This window comes from Larus michahellis, chromosome 1 (assembly GCF_964199755.1).
Source record: "Larus michahellis chromosome 1, bLarMic1.1, whole genome shotgun sequence".
Classification (NCBI taxonomy): domain Eukaryota; kingdom Metazoa; phylum Chordata; class Aves; order Charadriiformes; family Laridae; genus Larus; species Larus michahellis.
This window is the reverse complement of record NC_133896.1, coordinates 62,119,258-62,136,250: the sequence shown is the minus strand read 5'-3', so window position 1 is coordinate 62,136,250 and position 16,993 is coordinate 62,119,258. Positions and strand designations below refer to the sequence as shown.

Here is a 16,993-nt window from a genome sequence, read left to right as displayed (position 1 = left end):
GAAAAGCTTCTTCACTTTCTGTACTTTTAGTACCATCGGCGTCTCAAGGACAGGCTGAGCCCTGAGTTACGATCTTGGCAGCTAAAAATAAACAAAGCTCCTTTTTGTTTAAGACATATTTGAATGCCTTGCAACGGATTTCTTTCTTTTTTGGTCATTTTCCGTCTGTGCATCCAGAGCAGTATTTGCCTGCTTGCTCACAGGAGTCATGCTGAGGCTTAAAAGTGAAAAATCAGTCTACTTACGAAGGCTCAAGTTGGTGGGTGCTCGACTCTTAAAGTTGTGAATTGTTGGTCTCAGTCTCCAGCACCTCTGCTGGCCCTGCGTGTACAGGGAGGGAGTATTTACCAGGAGCACCTCACACATACATTTGGAAGATGACCAACTAATTAATGTTTGCTAAACACTTCGCGAGCCTCAGGGGAAAAGCAACTATGGAAAGGGAAAGTTTTATTATTGTTGTACTGCACCTAATGTACATAAAATGTTTTCAAGGCATCAGGCACTACATAAATGTTGTATGGTATTAAAACTGACCTGCCCTTGTCGGAGCAAATAATAATTACGCTGAGTGATGGAAGAATCTTGCAGTTTCTTTGCTGTGAATGTTTGCCTGTTTACTAATTCAGAAAAGGTCTCATCCAGCGACTGCTGAAGCCAATGACTTAAGCAGCCACTGGCTCAAGCCCATATTTAAGTATCTGCAGAAGGGCGAATTACCGAAGTAATTTATTTTGTGTAAAGCTCTGCTCTCCTCATAGGTTGGACCGTGTTCTCTGGGGCATATTCCCTCAAACTGCAGGCCTGGGGCTGAGCCGCCTCAGTCTGTAAGGCTGCCAAGCGTACAAGGCCATAGAGATGAAGAACGACCGGAGAGGACCTCACTACGTAGCCCATATGATAGCCTCTATTTGCAGCATGAAAATTCATGCTGATGCCTTGTAATATAAACATAACGTGAGGAAATGAACATTTGATTAAACTAAACACGCGGGCCTTTTATATGCAAGGCCCTAATTTAAAGCACTGTCACCTCCATACAGAAAATACCAGCTGGAGCAGGAATGATTAAATTAAATCATCTGGTGCTTATGTGATACCATGAATGTCTGCTGAGAGGGGAAAAAAATCCCTCCTCTTTATTCCCGTAGATCTGCAGCAACCACCAAGGGACACTTCTATAGCAGGAAGGATTAAGTCTTGCACGAACTTCAGTGCTTAATGTGCTTTGGACTGGTGACATGCCCTTCGGACAGACCTACCCCAGTTTTATAATTCTCTTTCTCAGCCTGTTGGGCCTCTGGCAGTCCTTTCTCCTGTTTAATTTCCTCCTTGCCTCCCTCCCACTGGGATCCTTCACCATTCAGCATTTCTGCCACCCAAGTAGAAATTTTGATTGTGTCAGACAAGTGTAGAAAAAGAGACTTTCGAGCCTCGGTGGGCTGAGGAGAGGACCCGGGGTGGGGGCGGGGGGTGGGGGGCGAGTGGGATTTCCTGGGAGCTGAGTGGTTTTTAAGGAGGCAAGAAATGGGCAGTGTCTGTGCCTCTGATGGGTTTAGCCTGCTACAATGCCTGGCCAGGGATTATATCAAATCCACGAATAGCTGGAGCGAGGCATGCGTTGCATACAGGTAGGGAGCCACTTCTGCAGAGGGGCTACTCGTCCCCACCAAACCTAAGTTTAAAAAAAAGTAATAAGAATAGTATAGTGAGGGTACCTGTGTACCAAAAGCTACCTGGCCGGGCGGGCACTATCAGCACACTGGGGACCTGCCCCCACACTTCGTGACAGCGGAACGCCCCGGGGGCCCAGTCTCGCTCCCAGTTATTTATTCGCTCTTCATTCAAGGGCACCCACTTCTCTTGGCATGGGAATCTGGAGGATTCAGGTGGAGCTGACAAATTTACAAAACCAAGATTGAAACAGAATTGTTTTTTTTCCTTTCTTTTCATTTGTAGCTTGCCTTATAAAGGATTTCCTTAGTGATTTTATTCTCTTTCCCTGCCTTTTTTTCCCCAGATCTTCTACCTGATGGCACTCATTCTGTTCTTGCTGATCACCATGTGTCAGTAGTAATGTAGGTGGAAGAGAATTTCTGACTGTTTTGGTTGCAGCTTTTGTGTTTATCTGTTTGGGTTTGGGACACTGTTCAGTTTCAGGAAGTATTTTTATCTCACACAAGTTTCCTTGTGAACAACGATGCTACAAAGACCTTGTTTTAGCACTGCGAAAGCTACTGGAGGTAGTGCAGGTCTGTCTTCTGTCAGGAGCTAAAGTCTTTGATTCGAAAAGCGAAGTAACATTAAAGAGTGTCGACATTGGTGTAACGTTATACTTTCTGGCTCTTTCCCCAGCGCTATTGGGTACATACTTAGAACCACATTTTCCTCTTCCCTTACACTGATCCAACCCCGGGGAGCTGCGTGGATTTGCACCAAAGTCACGGAGGGAATTTGGCTGCAAGGCCTGCGTGTAATGTGGTTATCAGTGCGTAACTGGTGTGCTGGCCTTTCCCACCGCCTCTGAACTTGGCCTGTGAATCGGCACCTGCCTCCGCCTGCACTCACGTGACTTGCGGGGCCATGGACCAGGCGAGAGGGGAGCGGGAAGAGCGGAGTTAGAGGAGGTGTGAGGGTCCGTGGCAGGTGACTGGAACAAAAAGCTGTAGTACTAAATTTATTTGGCACGCACGGTCCTTAGGAGGAGCCGGGAGGAGTTTGTGGGAGCTGTCTGAAGCACTGAGGGCTCTTGCAGCTTGGGAAGGGCCTCAATGAGCAAAGTATCCCCCGTGAGCATCCATCAAAGGTGGAGGTGAGAGCCTTCGTGCTGCATTTCCATTTGAATGACAACCCAAGCAGATGGGAGATGTGGCAGGCAACCCAGGTGGAATAAAGTAATAAAGGGAAAGTTTGGGAGTACATGTTTTGGATAGCCTTTGCTTGCTTCTGGGGAAAGAGACATGAGGAGATGGAGCCGAGGACTTACTTTAATGTTCATTTCTGAGAGGATTCGAGAGGAAAGGCACTAGGCAGCTCAGGGAGCTTCTTGCTGTTTCATCTTAATCTGGAAATCAGGCTGCTTGCCCTATTTTTCGTTCCTGAACCTTGTTCTCAATTCTATAGTCGAGAACTTAATATTTTGCTAGAAGCAGCTCTTCTGTAGGCCCCTGTCACTAGAAATGGCCAACCGACACTTGGTTGTTTTACATAGGCTCTTCTCTGTCTTAAAGCACTGTCTCTTAAAGCAACACCTCCCGCCCTGCCTTGCCTCCTGGGATGAGCAGGGCTCAGGAGCTTCGGGGTCCCATTTCCCCAGCGGCAAGACTCGTTCTGCCTGGTGCTGTGCCTCAGAGAGACACCTCACTTGGCAGGTGCAGGCTGGACTGCAGACAGCCGAGAGGGAGATTTTGCAGTAAGTATCGCATGAGGACTGCCGTAGGCATTTTTTTTAGTATTTGTTCTACATTCTGAGGATAAAGTAAAGAAATTTTACTTTGTCAACTTAGTCCCTATTTTGCCGCCTGAAAGTGTAGGGAGGTTTTAGTTTGGCGCTTTGCAGGTATTCCAGCATGTTGATGTGCAAGTGATAAAACATGAGGCAATCTTTCTTTAAGCAAATTGAAGATAGGTGCCTGTTGAACTACTCCACTGCTTTTTTTCATTGATCCGCATTTTGATCTCTCTGTAACCTTTCATTTCGTTATATGGTTGTTAGCAACGATGTCATGGGACAACCCCAACTTAACATCGTATTCTTGAATTTCTTACCCCTCTCTTAGGCTGAGCGTGACACGTCTAGTTCTGTTAGGGCATGAGCAGCTCCTAGAAGTGACCAAAGAGAGGTCAAAACCCCAGGCAGATTCTTTGATCTGTCAGCAGCTTTTGATCCATTTGATAAGAAACATTATTGACCTGTTTGTGAATCCTAGACATGGCTGTGGTCTAAATAGCTCTTTTGGCAATTTGAAAGGGGGTGTTGGTGAGAGTCACTGGGGACGATGCTGGCTTGTTTTTGACTCACCACCTCCTATCCCATTGCTATCCAAAGTCTACATTTTGGGGGAGAGCTGATGTGGGCTGTGTAGCCATGGCTACACAGATCACTCATGGAGCTGCATCTGCACTTAAGCAGGTCTGCACGTCATCTCTCTGAAACGGACTTTGTCACAGTCACACCTGCCCATGAGGCATTTGATTTGGATTGCAATTTCTCAGAAACCGCAGCCGGTTCAGTCTCAGGCCATGACTCAGCAGTGCTAGTTATGAGGAATGTGGTCTCTGCAGCCTTTGCTGCTTCCAAATTGATTTCAGGTGCACGTCACACTCTGTCAGCTACACAAAATTTTCTCTTGATTTTTTTTTTTTTTTTCCTTTCTGGTTACTGAGCACTACCAGACCATGACCAAGAGGATAAGTGGAAATCTCTTATTCACTGATGTGTACTTGGATTACCATTCCCAAAACAGAGGTGTTAGGGGAGGATCTGTGCCTTACTCGACAGCTACTTTGGGGAAAAGTTAGTATCTCGTCTTAAACTGTCGCTGAAGATGGGTTCATGCTGGACGTTGTATGGAAGCAACGGAGGTGCAGGCATATGTTCCCTTCTGCTGACTTGGCTGTGGTGACGCTAACCACAGCCAGCAAAGAGGAGCGAGCAACTGGGAACAGTAACATCTCAAACTGCAGCAGAAAGATTGGCCAGACCTCTCCTGTCAGCACTTGGATTCCCTTGGTGTTCATTGAGGAATTAAAAGTTAACTGAGGGTGGTGGCAAAAAATAGATTTTCCTGCCTAGAAAATGCTAAAGCCAACATACTGAAAAGCAGAGGTGGATCTGAAGGCAGTTATCTGTCTTGGAATTTATATGGGGATTAACACACGCATCTTCCTTGTAGCACATAGGCAATTTTATAATCACTGCTGGTATTTCACCTCAGGGTACTCCGTGGGGTGAAGAATTAATTTCCCACCTTTTCCTAAGGAATCGAGGGCTGGGATTTGCTGTCAGTCACAAAGAAGAGTTTGCGTCCAAAGTGGATGCTTTCTGGACCCCAGAAGCGATTGAACAGTCTGGGATGGGTGAGAGTGTACCACCACACCTCTAGAAATGAAACCAGGGAAATATGCACGCAGAGAATTGCCACAAGATGTTACATGGCCATTTCACTTCCATGTCAACAGAAAAAGATACTACAGGGCTGTGCAAAGCATAAGACAAACTGCCGTGCAAAGCGGTGGCCACAAGATTAAAATATAGAATATTTTATTACAGGCAACGTGGTTCCTCCTTTCACCCCCCACACCTCTACTTGTTACAGAAAGGAATCTCTTTCTTAATGAAAAAAACCAAAACAACAAACAAACCAGACCAGTCTTCAGTAAGAGGCAATGTAGACATGTTTTTTTGCAGGGGGTTAAAGTGGCATCTTTGCACAACACCACCCCCTACCCAGCAAACCTGCCAACAGTTGTAAGATATAAATAGGGACACTTAGGGAGAAAAGCATGTTTAAGTTCCTTTGAAATGTGCTTGGCTAAAGGAATATTTTGATGAGAGGGAGTGGAAAAACAAATGGAAAATATTTTCTTTGAAAGGAAAAAAAAAGCAGCAAACTGTCCTTCCTAAATAGAGATACTTGGCTGGTGTGTACTTTACGCAGCCCTGGGTCAGACCTTGTAAACAACTACTAAATTAGGTCCAGCTACTTTGATGCTAAAAGCATGGAAGTGCCAATAATTAAGTTGCATTAGATGTAGGAAATGACTGATGTGTCTGCCACGCTCACGATAGCAGAGTTCACCGTGCTGCCATTTGACCGACCCCTTTTTCTTTATGTAAGCAAAAGGAATTTTCTTCTAAGGAAAATCAGCTGGTTTTGCACCTTGGTTTTGTTTTCTGAACTGCTAATCCCCTGAAGGTATAGAAGCTATTTGAAAGAGCAAATCAAAGCTCCCATAATTTAGTGTTATATTATTTGTTGATGTATGGTTTGATTTAGTGGCTACTTATTATATCAGGTTACCATATAATTACCTTAATTATTGACTCCAGAAGTAAGTAGAGGGATTATGAGAGAGACAGGAAGGCCCAGTGGAAAGAGCAGGGCTCAGAGAATCGAACACATCACCATGTGCTCTTGGCTCCGTCACTCATTTAGTCGGAGCCTGAACTCTTCCCTCAGCCAGCCCAGCCGTGAAATCAGGGAGGAACGCAAGGACAGGACTCAGATGCTGACCCAGGAGTCAAAAAGGTGCAGGAGAGCAAGTATAAAAAGGACGGAGGAAAGTTCTGAAGGAGAGGTGTAAAATGAGCAGAAAAAAAAATTTATGCAGACCACAGTGTGCATTAGCATCAAAGCACAGAGCAGCTATGCGGGCATGGAGAAGGGTCGTTTTGCCACAAAGGCCTGAAACTGGAGTCTGATCACAGTTCATTTCCAGCCTCTGCTACTGATTTCCCATGCAAAATCAGGTAGCCCTCGAATCCCTTTCTGCAAAACGCGGGTACTAAAAATCATTCTCCCGTCTTTGGTTTTAGCTATTCAGATTACTGGAGCACAGCTCCTTGCGCAGCCTTCAGCCATGGTTCTCATGACATTGCTGCCATTTGTGTCTGTTTTAGTCTCCTTTGTCTCATAATCATCGACCAAAGCCAAAGGTTTGAGTTAGTAGGCACTACTGCAGTATGAAAGGCTGTCAGTGCAGTCTGTATTTCCTGCATTGGTAATATTTGGCATGCACTGACAAAATACTTCATCTATTGACAAGCTGAGTTGCATCTTTTTTCCCTAAGAGGGGAGCAGACACACTGGTTCTGCTCAGCCTGTGCAAATTACTTTCTCTGCTTTTGTTTTTCTTTCCTGAGCCAAAAAATGGAGATAATAGAATGTATCTATTTCCTTCCTAGAAAAGATCAGTTAATGTGAAATGGTGCATGGTGGCTTAGTGCTGAATAAGTGGGATACCCTAATCCAGCAAGGTATCCTGATTCTATTGTACGCCTTTTCTGCATACCATCTGGAGTTGTTCTCTGCTTAGTATTTTCAGTATGTACCATATGTTTTTGCATGAAAATTCAATAAAATATGCATTATACATGAAAAGTGCTGTAGTAAATAAAGGAAGGGTGGAATCCAGTCCCCTTTGTGAACGGCAGGGGCCCCAAATCTTCATAAAAGGTTTAGTCTACTCTGACGTCTGTGCTTTCCTCCAGTTTACTCCGTGTCAGTCTTTCGGAGATGCTCTAATTTAAAACAAAACTCTGCTTTCCTGACGAGGTTATTAGATGTACTTTGGCTGCCCTCTGCTGAGAGTCCTGAATAAGACAAGGAAAATGTCGTTTTTCCAAGGAAGGTAAGAGTGGGAGAAATTCTCCGTTCGTCCATGCTCTGAGTCGTGTCACTGCTGCTGCTGGTCGTCCATGGTTTGGTGTCTCTCGCTGTCTGTTTGCCACTTGTCAGAGGGCAAAGTCTGCTGAGATACAGTCCGGTTTGGATTTTAGCACCCACCATTCATTGTCAAGGGGCAGGTGGTTCTGTAGACTTCGGAAAATGGGCTCGGGTATTGCCCGCCATGCAAAAGTAAGCAGCGTTGCACAAGGGATGGCCAGGGGAGGAAAGAGGTTTCTCTCCTCAGGTGCTATTGCAATCCTGCCGGGTGGGATGTGAGCTGTACCTCAGCCCCCTCTGCTCGACAGAGCAATTCGCAGCTGTGTGCCATTCCTCATCAGCGTGCCAGTTTCTTCCAGTGCCGCCTCCCACCCCTCCACAGACTTCACAGCACTAGCACTTTGCTTTATTTCTATCGCTGGGAAGGGGCAAAAGGGTTTGCTCCAACAAGAATAACTGAAGGACTTGCTGTTTCTTGTGAACGTAATGCTCCTGGTCTGCCACGCTCTTGTCTTTGGGAAGAAACAAGGGTCCTGTGCAGATTTTAGTGCATGTATAAAACAATAGCTCTGTTGTAGCTATTAATGCTCTCTGTAATGCCCTGTTTTTAATACTTCCTAGCAAGTTGATTTATTATTGTATCTTCAAGCTGGGCTGTGGACCAAAGTGTTTTGATGATGAAAGGAATGTTATACACACATTTAATTACTGCCCACATTTTTGTATAATTTTATCATTTACTGTTTTAGATGAGACATCGAGTTCTTCTACAGGAAAAAAGCCCAGTAAAAAATAGATGATTTAAAAGGCAATCTGAGATGAGTTTGGCACTTAAATGTGAGAAAATGTAATTGTTCCTTTCTTCCTGCCTTTTCAGATGGTCCCTGATTATCAAAATGTACAAGAACTTCCTTATCTGGACATGGTGATTGCAGAGACGTTGCGCATGTACCCACCTGCATTCAGGTATCTTCCCCCCCGCCTTCTTATTCTATAGGGTATATCCCTGGCACTATAAAATGGAAATCTGCTGTTGTAAGACCAATGTGCCCTTGGTCTCTGTGCCAACATCAATACTGCTTGTGCATTTGAAAGATATTATGTGGCCTTTTTCAGGAAAATTGGCTAATGCTGGTATTTCTAAAGCAGTTTTTTATAACAGCTTGGCCAATATTGCTTCTTCACCATTCTTCACATCCTCCAAGGTTAGAGGATGGAGTCATTTTGCAGCAGAAGTGGCCTTAGAAAGCCAGACGATGATGCTTCTGTATGTCTCGGGCTTCAGGGATACAGAGCAAAGACCTACCCTAGCCTGCTGGCTGGCGGAGGAGTTACCCTGATGGTCATCACGGCTCTGATCTGTGGAAGGGTTGCACATTCAGAAGGCTGTATTTTACACGTGTTTTTAACTTGGATCCCTACCGTTTTGCACTTAGTACTGTGTTATACTAATATAGCTAAGCTAATGGCTACATCCATTCAATTTTGAAAGTTTGGCCCCAATTCACACAAGACTAATTTTACTAAAAGTTATACTGAAGAACTGAAAACAAGGGGAAAAGAAATTAGAAAACTGTGTGATTGTCAAATTTCCAAGTTACCACAAGCAAAAATGCAAATGCTAAGAATGGAACTTTTCAAAGCAGTCAGCCAGTTGCACTGCTTCTCGTGAGGCCGGGGGAAACACTCAGATGACTGGAAAGGAGCCAAAGCTGAACTTGCTGTAAGAGCCTTTGAAAAATTTACCCCATGATTGCAAGCACCTTGAAAAACAAAAGCTTAAAGTCATATTCCCTTTTATATGTTCACAAAGATCGGGAGTCAAGATTTTTCCATGGACTTCTGCAGGACTGTTCAGAGAGTAAATGTCAAGGATCCTTGCTCCTGGATGAGATGACTGGGCTTTACTGTGTTATACATGGTATACAAGCAGAAATTGTTTTGCCAGTTAAAGCGTCAGGGATCTTTGAGTTTCAGCTGGGAAACAATCAGTGTTTGTCAGATGGGAAACAGAATGAGAATGGAGAAAAGTTGTTCTGAAGTTTCAGCTGGCATTGTCGGTGGTGTTTATTGATCTGGCTTTTACTCTGATGGATGTGGAATGGATAGGACAGCCCAGTGCCTCGGAAAGATGCTAATTGCCTATGACAAGGATCATGCTGAGTTAGGGGAAAATTCAGTAGCAGCCAAGCTTGTTATAAAATGAGTTGGGTTTTTTTTTAGAAAAATGAACTTACTAGCCAGAGAACTTTCTTTCCCAGAACGTATTTCCACTATCACCAAATTCATGTAAGGATGAGAAAGATGCCTTGTCAATATGTTTTTTAGCATGCCAGTGTTTTGTTCCAGGTTTGGAGCCTCTGTTATTTCTTTGTCTGCGAGAGAGAGAGATATGGGTGACAGCGAGGAAAGAATGTGTTCCTGGAATGATACCAGACAGACAGCCCTGAAACTGAAATCTTTGTTCAGTATTTTAGGCACGGGGCAGGGAGCAGCAAAGGGAGCTCCCACACGTTGTCTCACCCCTGTGCTCCCAGCTGGTGCCGGGGAATATTTCCTAGGCTGAGATAGTAGGACACATACCTGGGCCTGGGCTGGTTTGGGGTCTGTAGCGACCACCAAAAGATCTAGATCAGGATCTGCCACCACACATGCACACCCACACACCAATTTTTTTCAAGGTCTACAGACCCAAGCTCGACTTTGGCAGGTGGCTTTTCCCAGTCTTCTTGTCACGATGAGGTTTCTAAGGACAGTCCTGTTCTGTCACCTGTCACCACAGGGTGGGAGGAAACTGGGAAAGTTTTGCTTCTAAAATCATGTCTATCTTTGATAAGTGTATGTGAAATGCAGTTTTCCAAGGTTTGTGAATTAGTTGTATTTTTGTAGCAGTAGCAGAACACTTGGCCCTATTATTCAAACCATCCCTTGCCAAGTTTCAGGTGCTGTCCCAACATGGGGGAGCTTCTCAAATAAACAAACTCAAAACTATATTTGATGTAATTTTTTCCTGAAAGCAAACCAGCATACTCTTTCTGCCTGTTATTAGAGATGACTGACACATTTTTTCTGCAGTTTTCATAAAAAATAAGTCTGAACCCAACATTAGCAGCAAAAGTGCAGTTTAACAGTTAACGTTTTGGAAAACCGTAAGCAACCAGAAATGCTTTACTGTGAAAAGGGCAAAAGTTAGCCAGCTGGGTTGGAGCAATGTGCTTCTAGGTGGAGATGATTGTAACCTGAGAAGACACTAGCATCAGCAACGGTTGCTGTATTTATCTACTGGGAAAATGTTACTCCCAAATTACAGGGAGTCCAGCTGAAGAGACTGACTTTTATGGTTCCCTTCTGCTGTGTTTTTACCTTTATTAATCATCAGGGATACATGACACTTACTGTTGCAGGTTCACTCGGGAAGCAGCTAAAGACTGTGTGGTGCTGGGGCAGCGTATTCCAGCCGGGGCTGTCATTGAAACCGCCGTTGGACATCTCCACCACAACCCTGAGCTCTGGCCAGAGCCTGAGAAGTTCATTCCTGAGAGGTACGTGAAGTAGTGCTTTTCATTCCTAGGTTGAAGCCCTTATTTGGGCCTGTTTGGATCAAAGCCCTGCCTTAAATGTGGTTTCACGCATTAGGGTGGGCACAGGACTCCAGCCTGTCCAGTGAAGATACCAGATCCTGCTGCTCCTTCACAGCCACAGTCACCCACTGTTCACCAGAAGCAGTATTTCCACCAAAAGGAGTACAGTTTAATTTAGATCATAAAAATGTGTTACTTCTTCCACATTAGACAAGTGGTGAAAGTGGCACATCCCACAGAAGGTGCGAGGTTTGGTCAAGGTGGAAATGTGGCACAGGTTTTCAGACCTGTTTCCAAATCAGATGCTGCAAATAGTGTCACCTCTGGATGCAGAAATTCTGAAGTGAGATGGCATATTCAGTGGCATGGAGGTACCCAGCAAACTCCTCCAGCTCCTGCTGGTTTAGAGCAGCCTTTTCACCTGAGATCTTGTAACGGTGTGGGTACACTGTGAGTGGGGAACCTATCCCATCTCCCACTGGGAATTTGCTCTCCATCCGTACGGTGGGATCCTGGGTTCTTAGCTCTGCTTGGCAAGACATATTTTCACGTGGAGCATTTATTCTCTTCAGCTGCGGGGGGCACTGTCAGGTTGTGTTTGTGTACCCTGCCCTGTCTTGCAGATGCTGAGTTGAGCTGACAGGGAGAGTTTCAGCTGTTGTGGTGCTGTGTGGAAGCACAATTGAGTTTTGTGAGCAGCTATATTTGAAGCTGTTCAGTGGGCAGCTGCATTTTAAGCTACCACCACGTTGAAAAGTCTACTAAGAAAAAAAGTGCGTGCTCCACGAACAACTGGGTGCGATACAGGCAGCCCAGAACCATCTTTGCCAGTAGGATAACACGTGTGGTGTAGGTGGGTTTGCCCAATGCTCCTCCTGGGGCAAATCTTGGCATATGGTCTATCAGGCACCTCCGGCCCTGAAGAAGAGAAATGCCAGGGTTGGAGAAGCCCAGAGCTTTTGTTGGGGAGGAATCTTAGCAATAACTGGGCATCTAGGGTGATTTTTTTAGCAACGCTTATCTAGAAATGCTGTCTTAATTGTTTATTCACCCCTTTAACAGTAGTACAAAAGCACATAACAGGGTAAAATGGATAGTGGGGGCTGCAGTCCCCTAGACTCATACGGTGCTGTTTGTTCTGAATCCGAGATGAATTCCCTTTTAAAATTTCCCTGAGGAATAAAGCATAACACTCTCCTCAGCTTGCGTCAGTTGGTAGCGTTAGTAAGAATTATAAAATAAGAGCTTAACAATAAATAAATTAATTCCGCTACAGCCTTTTATCCCCTAATATTTCATTTTGAAATCTGCCTCAGGAATAATACAAGGAAGACTTTAAATGTACCAGAATGGTATATGAGGGTGAGCAAGGCAAGAATTGCATTAACCTGTTTTGCGAGGGATATGCAACAGTGCTCGGTACATGAGTTAATGGTCCTTTAGTCCCAAATTATGGGCTTCTATAGTACTATCTGCAGTACTGTCCCGATCTTATTTACGATATCTAAGCATGGGGGTGGGGTTAGCAGAAATACAAAATATTATTTTTTTTTTCAAACCTCAAAATAGCCTGTATTACCTCTCATCTCTTTCTACCCTGCATGAGTTCTCTGGACCTTAGTGGTCTAAAGTTCTTGCAGACCGTATCCAAGCAGATGAGAGATTTTCAGGAATGATCCTACACATGAAGGACAGAAGCTTTATCCACATACAGAATTGGAAAAGTAGTTCTGTACTACCAGAACAGCTCCAGATACCTTACAACATGGGAGGATTGTGTAGGTTTCCAGGGTAATGCCATTGCTGTGAAGGTTTGTTTGTTTTAAGGAACCACCCTGATCAGTGACTCAGCACAGGCCGTGGTGAGCCTCAGCTCGTTGATTATGCATTGTCCCTAATAACTGGTACTGACTCAGAGTCTGCACTCTTGTCTGTACATATTCTGTCTAGTATACATCCATCCTTGCAGATTTGGGCAAACAGATTTTACTTTTTTTTTTTTTTTCCTTTGGACTGCTATTCAAATAGGAATTTTGTTTCCTTGGGGAAAAAAAAAAAAGAGGAAAAAAAAAGAAAGAAGGAAAAAAAAGGCTCATTTTTAATAGGTTGATCAAGTATTTTAAAGCCAGCTAGTTGATTTGCGTACAGACTGCCACATTAATCAACCTTTCCGATTGGACTGAGGTACTTCAGCTCTAAGAACAGAACTGTCTGCAATTTCAGTGCTTCCCAACTGGGAACCCGGTCTCTTTGGGCCAAGAGCAGAAAGCAGGGCTGTACTGAATTGTAGTAACTGTGTTCCATGGCCTGTCCAATCCCATGAGATTTCATCTCCTCTTGCAGACTTCAAAGAGAAATTCCCATTGATCTGCACCTGTGGTGCACAGCAGGGAAGCCCTGTTGCTAATTTTAGCTAGTTCACATTGCAGCCCGTTAGTTTCCTCTTAGCTGTAATCGCTCCCTCATATATGCAAAGGTCTACACAGCTAGCATGTCTGCACCTGAAGTTATCGTTCTTCACAACGTGGTCATCAAATGAAGGCAATTCATTAAAGATAGACTGGTAGTAATACTAGTGTCTGTCTGTCCTCTCCTGGAATCACCAGCTGACAAAGGCTGATGGCCATAAATCAATAATCTGTTTACTTAAGGGTGTCAGCCCCATCAGGACATAATCTGTCAGTAGTACCCCTGACCCGTCCATTAAGACCAATTGAAATAACCACCTTTTGAGATGTAAATGAAAAACATGGAATCAGGAGCAAAAAGCATTTCCTGACCCACTTTCCATCTCTGCACCTTCTAGGTTTACAGAGGAAGCCAAGAAGGAGCGACATCCCTTTGCATACCTGCCCTTTGGGGCAGGACCCCGTGGCTGCATTGGCATGAAAATGGGTTTGCTGGAGACAAAAATTACTCTGCTGAGGATTTTGCAGAAGTTTCGATTTAAGACCTGCCCAGAGACTGAGGTTTGTCCATGCAGAGGCTTAAAGGCCACACTTGTTAACCTCAGGGAGTTGACAGTGTGTCCTAGACAGGATGACTTTGTGACTTTCTCTTCGTTTGAGAAAACTGCTAGAGCCACTTCCATAATAAGGAGGGACTAGAGGCCTGGACTGCATGTTTTAATCAAAACGTGGTTTAACCTTTATGATTTTTTCCAACAAAACAAAGAGTTACACAGCCCTGCCTTAGCGGAGAGCAGTGTAGCATCACCGCAGTCAAAATACCGTGATTTATACAGGGTGAGAATGGGTGTACGTCTTTCCTGGGATCTCAGCACTTTAATATATGCCTATAGCTACATACATTGCACCTGGCACTTACTCAGCAGCTCTAGAGTTTACAGAGTTAATTTCTTTCTGTTCACACCTACAGTATACCTGGGTAACCACTGCCTCAGCCTCTGGCTCTAAATTCTATTTAATGTTATACTACCACCGCTGACTGTAAAACAAGTGCTTTACAGCTCCCACAGTAATCCTGATATGAGCTGTTCCCCCCAGCAAAAACGTCTGTATGTGGTGGTGTTGTACACACATAAACAAATACATACAGCTGTATGTAAGATGCTCTTTTTATTTTCAGATCCCTTTGCAGCTGAAATCAAAAGCCACACTTGGACCAAAAAATGGAGTCTACATTACGCTAGAATCTCGCTAAAAGAAAATATACATCCTGAAGCCTCCTGGGATGGGACCGCTTGTTCAGTGACTCACTGGGTGTAATTATTTTTCAAAACCCCAAAGACAGGTAGGAGCCTAAGTCCCACTGATGGTCAGTAGGTGCTGCCTCACTGCCCTCCTGTGGGAGAGCCTCCAGTCACTTTTTCAAATGAGATGTGGGCTCCACAGTCTTTTTGGTGGTTTTCAAATTGCTGTGAATAGTATCTGTAAAGAAGCATCCCACTTTCACTTTCTTTTCTACATTACACTTCCTTTCACTCATCTTTGAGAATGTTTTCTTCATGTTTAAGTTCAGTAAACGGAGCAGGTGTTAAGCGTACACACAATTTACAACAGATTTTAATTACAATTCATTATCTCACGCATCCTTCTCGTGCACTTAGAAGTCTCTACTCTAGAAAAAGCCCAAGAGGCACCACAGTTATAGCAGAAGACCTGGGATCCAGTGCATTAGATTTTAGCATGAACTCTGCTAAAAAATCAAAGCTGAGTGTCCTGCACAATGTTTAATCTCTCCCTGTGTCCGTAAATTGGAAGGACTTGCACCTTCTTCATGCTTTTGAAGTAATTTGAAATACACTTAAATGAACAGTTTGCACCTGACACATTGCATCTACACGACTGAAGGGTAAAGGCTTCTCCTGCTTACCAGATAAGTAGCTAAGACCAAAGAAATGTGGTGACAGCCATTTTTCTGTCTACCAAACTGCTGTTGGAAAGGTGGAGAAAGAGAAGATAGGAATTTAAAGAAAGCAGGAGGACCGGAGGAAATTTAAGGATACTCAGAAGGTGTTGGTACAACACCTGCTTCACGCTGAGGCCTTTCGTCTCCAAGCACTGCAGTTGGCACCATCCTTGTCTAGCTCAAGGAAATTAAGAGCGCTGCATGCACTAAAGCCAACGGCAGGGGAGTGGAATCCAGGATCATCAGTCGCAGCAGCTCTCTTGATTCCTTATGTGACGCTGCAGCAGGTCACATCCCAAAGTGCCTCACTTCACTCAGGAAAGAACTTGTCTGATTGCCAACTGCAGCAGCACCTTGGAGCCATTTGTATGACTGTGAACATGCATTTTCACAGACAAAGCAGCAGTACGCTTCCACTCGTCACATTCCCTCCATGCTCTTTCCTGCTCCTCTACAAAGCCCTTCAATCACCACACAGCTAGTGGAGCATCACACAGCAATGATCAACTGACCAGAAAAAAAAAACCAACAAAAAACATTTCCTCCAGTGGGCACCGCAAACTGGTTGGCTGCACAACAAAACCATGAGAGGAGACGGTCTCAGGCTCAGGGTCCTTTTTTTTCTTTTTTTAAGTTTTTATAAACAGCAAGAATTCTTAGAGCATCATAAAAATAAGGAGGCACCTTTTGGTTCTTTCCAAGCGTTGACCTTCTGCCTGCCGACATACTCTGCTTCAGGTTTCTTTAGGTACAGCATCTCTCTGGGTGGTGTGCACAGAGACGTGTCACAGCAGCAGGAGGAAGAGGCTGACTGCTCAGCTTCACGGCAAGGATTGCTGGAGGGAGCCATCTGCTCACTGATCCCTAGCTAGTTCCCGAGTTTCTCTCCAGCAGGCACCTTTTGCTGCCTTCTTCCCACATGCTGCCTTAACACTGATCATATTGCTGTATTTTGCTCCTGGAAGATTTTTGTCTTTCTCTTTCATGGGATTATTTCTTTTTTAAAACCAGAACTGTACAGGTAGTAGTAGTAAAGTACCAACCTGGCAGTCTCGGAATTGTTTGTATTTCCGTGGAGCATCTCTGGCATGCTAAAAAGTGCCCTGTTACAGATACACTGATTATATAAATTACTGATGGAGTGATCGTTATTTATTTGAAAAGCAACAAACTGTATATACCCTCATTTTTACACATTATCCGTAATTTTTCCCTCTTGAAAATAGTGTGCTAGCAGCTGATTTACTGCACAACTTATACATACAACTGGCAAAAAGTTGGATGGGCCTTGCCTAAAAACTCTCACCTACCTGAATGAGCAGGAAGCTCATGCCAGCCTGAAGTCAGCTGTCGAAGGCTTGTTTGTCCCTTCAAAATTTTTTTACTGTTTTTCTTCCTTATGTGAATCAGCAGGTCATTGTGTGCTTCATTTTTGACCAGATGCTCCAAGCCTAAATCAAGCTTGTGCCTTTCTTCCATATGGACATGTATGGACTGTTCTACAGTGTGTCTGAATGCTGTTTATATCCTCAATATTTATCCAAGAAAGTGCCACTAACATGTAGAGTAGCTGAACAACTGATATTTCTGTGTCCAAACAGAGCATTATTGTCTTGCATACCGTGTTAACTCCACTGGAATAAAGCAGTACTG

At 44.2% G+C, this 16,993-nt stretch overlaps 1 protein-coding gene across 4 annotated transcripts in view; it reads left to right on the top strand.

The window, feature by feature from the left end:
* The window catches only part of TBXAS1 (thromboxane A synthase 1), a 245,277-nt gene extending 229,422 nt beyond the window's left edge, over window positions 1-15,855 (top strand). For all 4 annotated transcript variants that reach the window (XM_074581949.1, XM_074581960.1, XM_074581970.1 and 1 more), the window contains 4 exons: window positions 8,266-8,354; window positions 10,793-10,930; window positions 13,776-13,938; window positions 14,558-15,855. In XM_074581949.1, the coding sequence (XP_074438050.1) occupies window positions 8,266-8,354; window positions 10,793-10,930; window positions 13,776-13,938; window positions 14,558-14,632 (465 nt within the window). In that variant the 3' untranslated portion in view covers window positions 14,633-15,855. The remainder of the gene's footprint in view (window positions 1-8,265; window positions 8,355-10,792; window positions 10,931-13,775; window positions 13,939-14,557) is intronic.
* The last annotated feature ends 1,138 nt before the right edge of the window (window positions 15,856-16,993 follow it).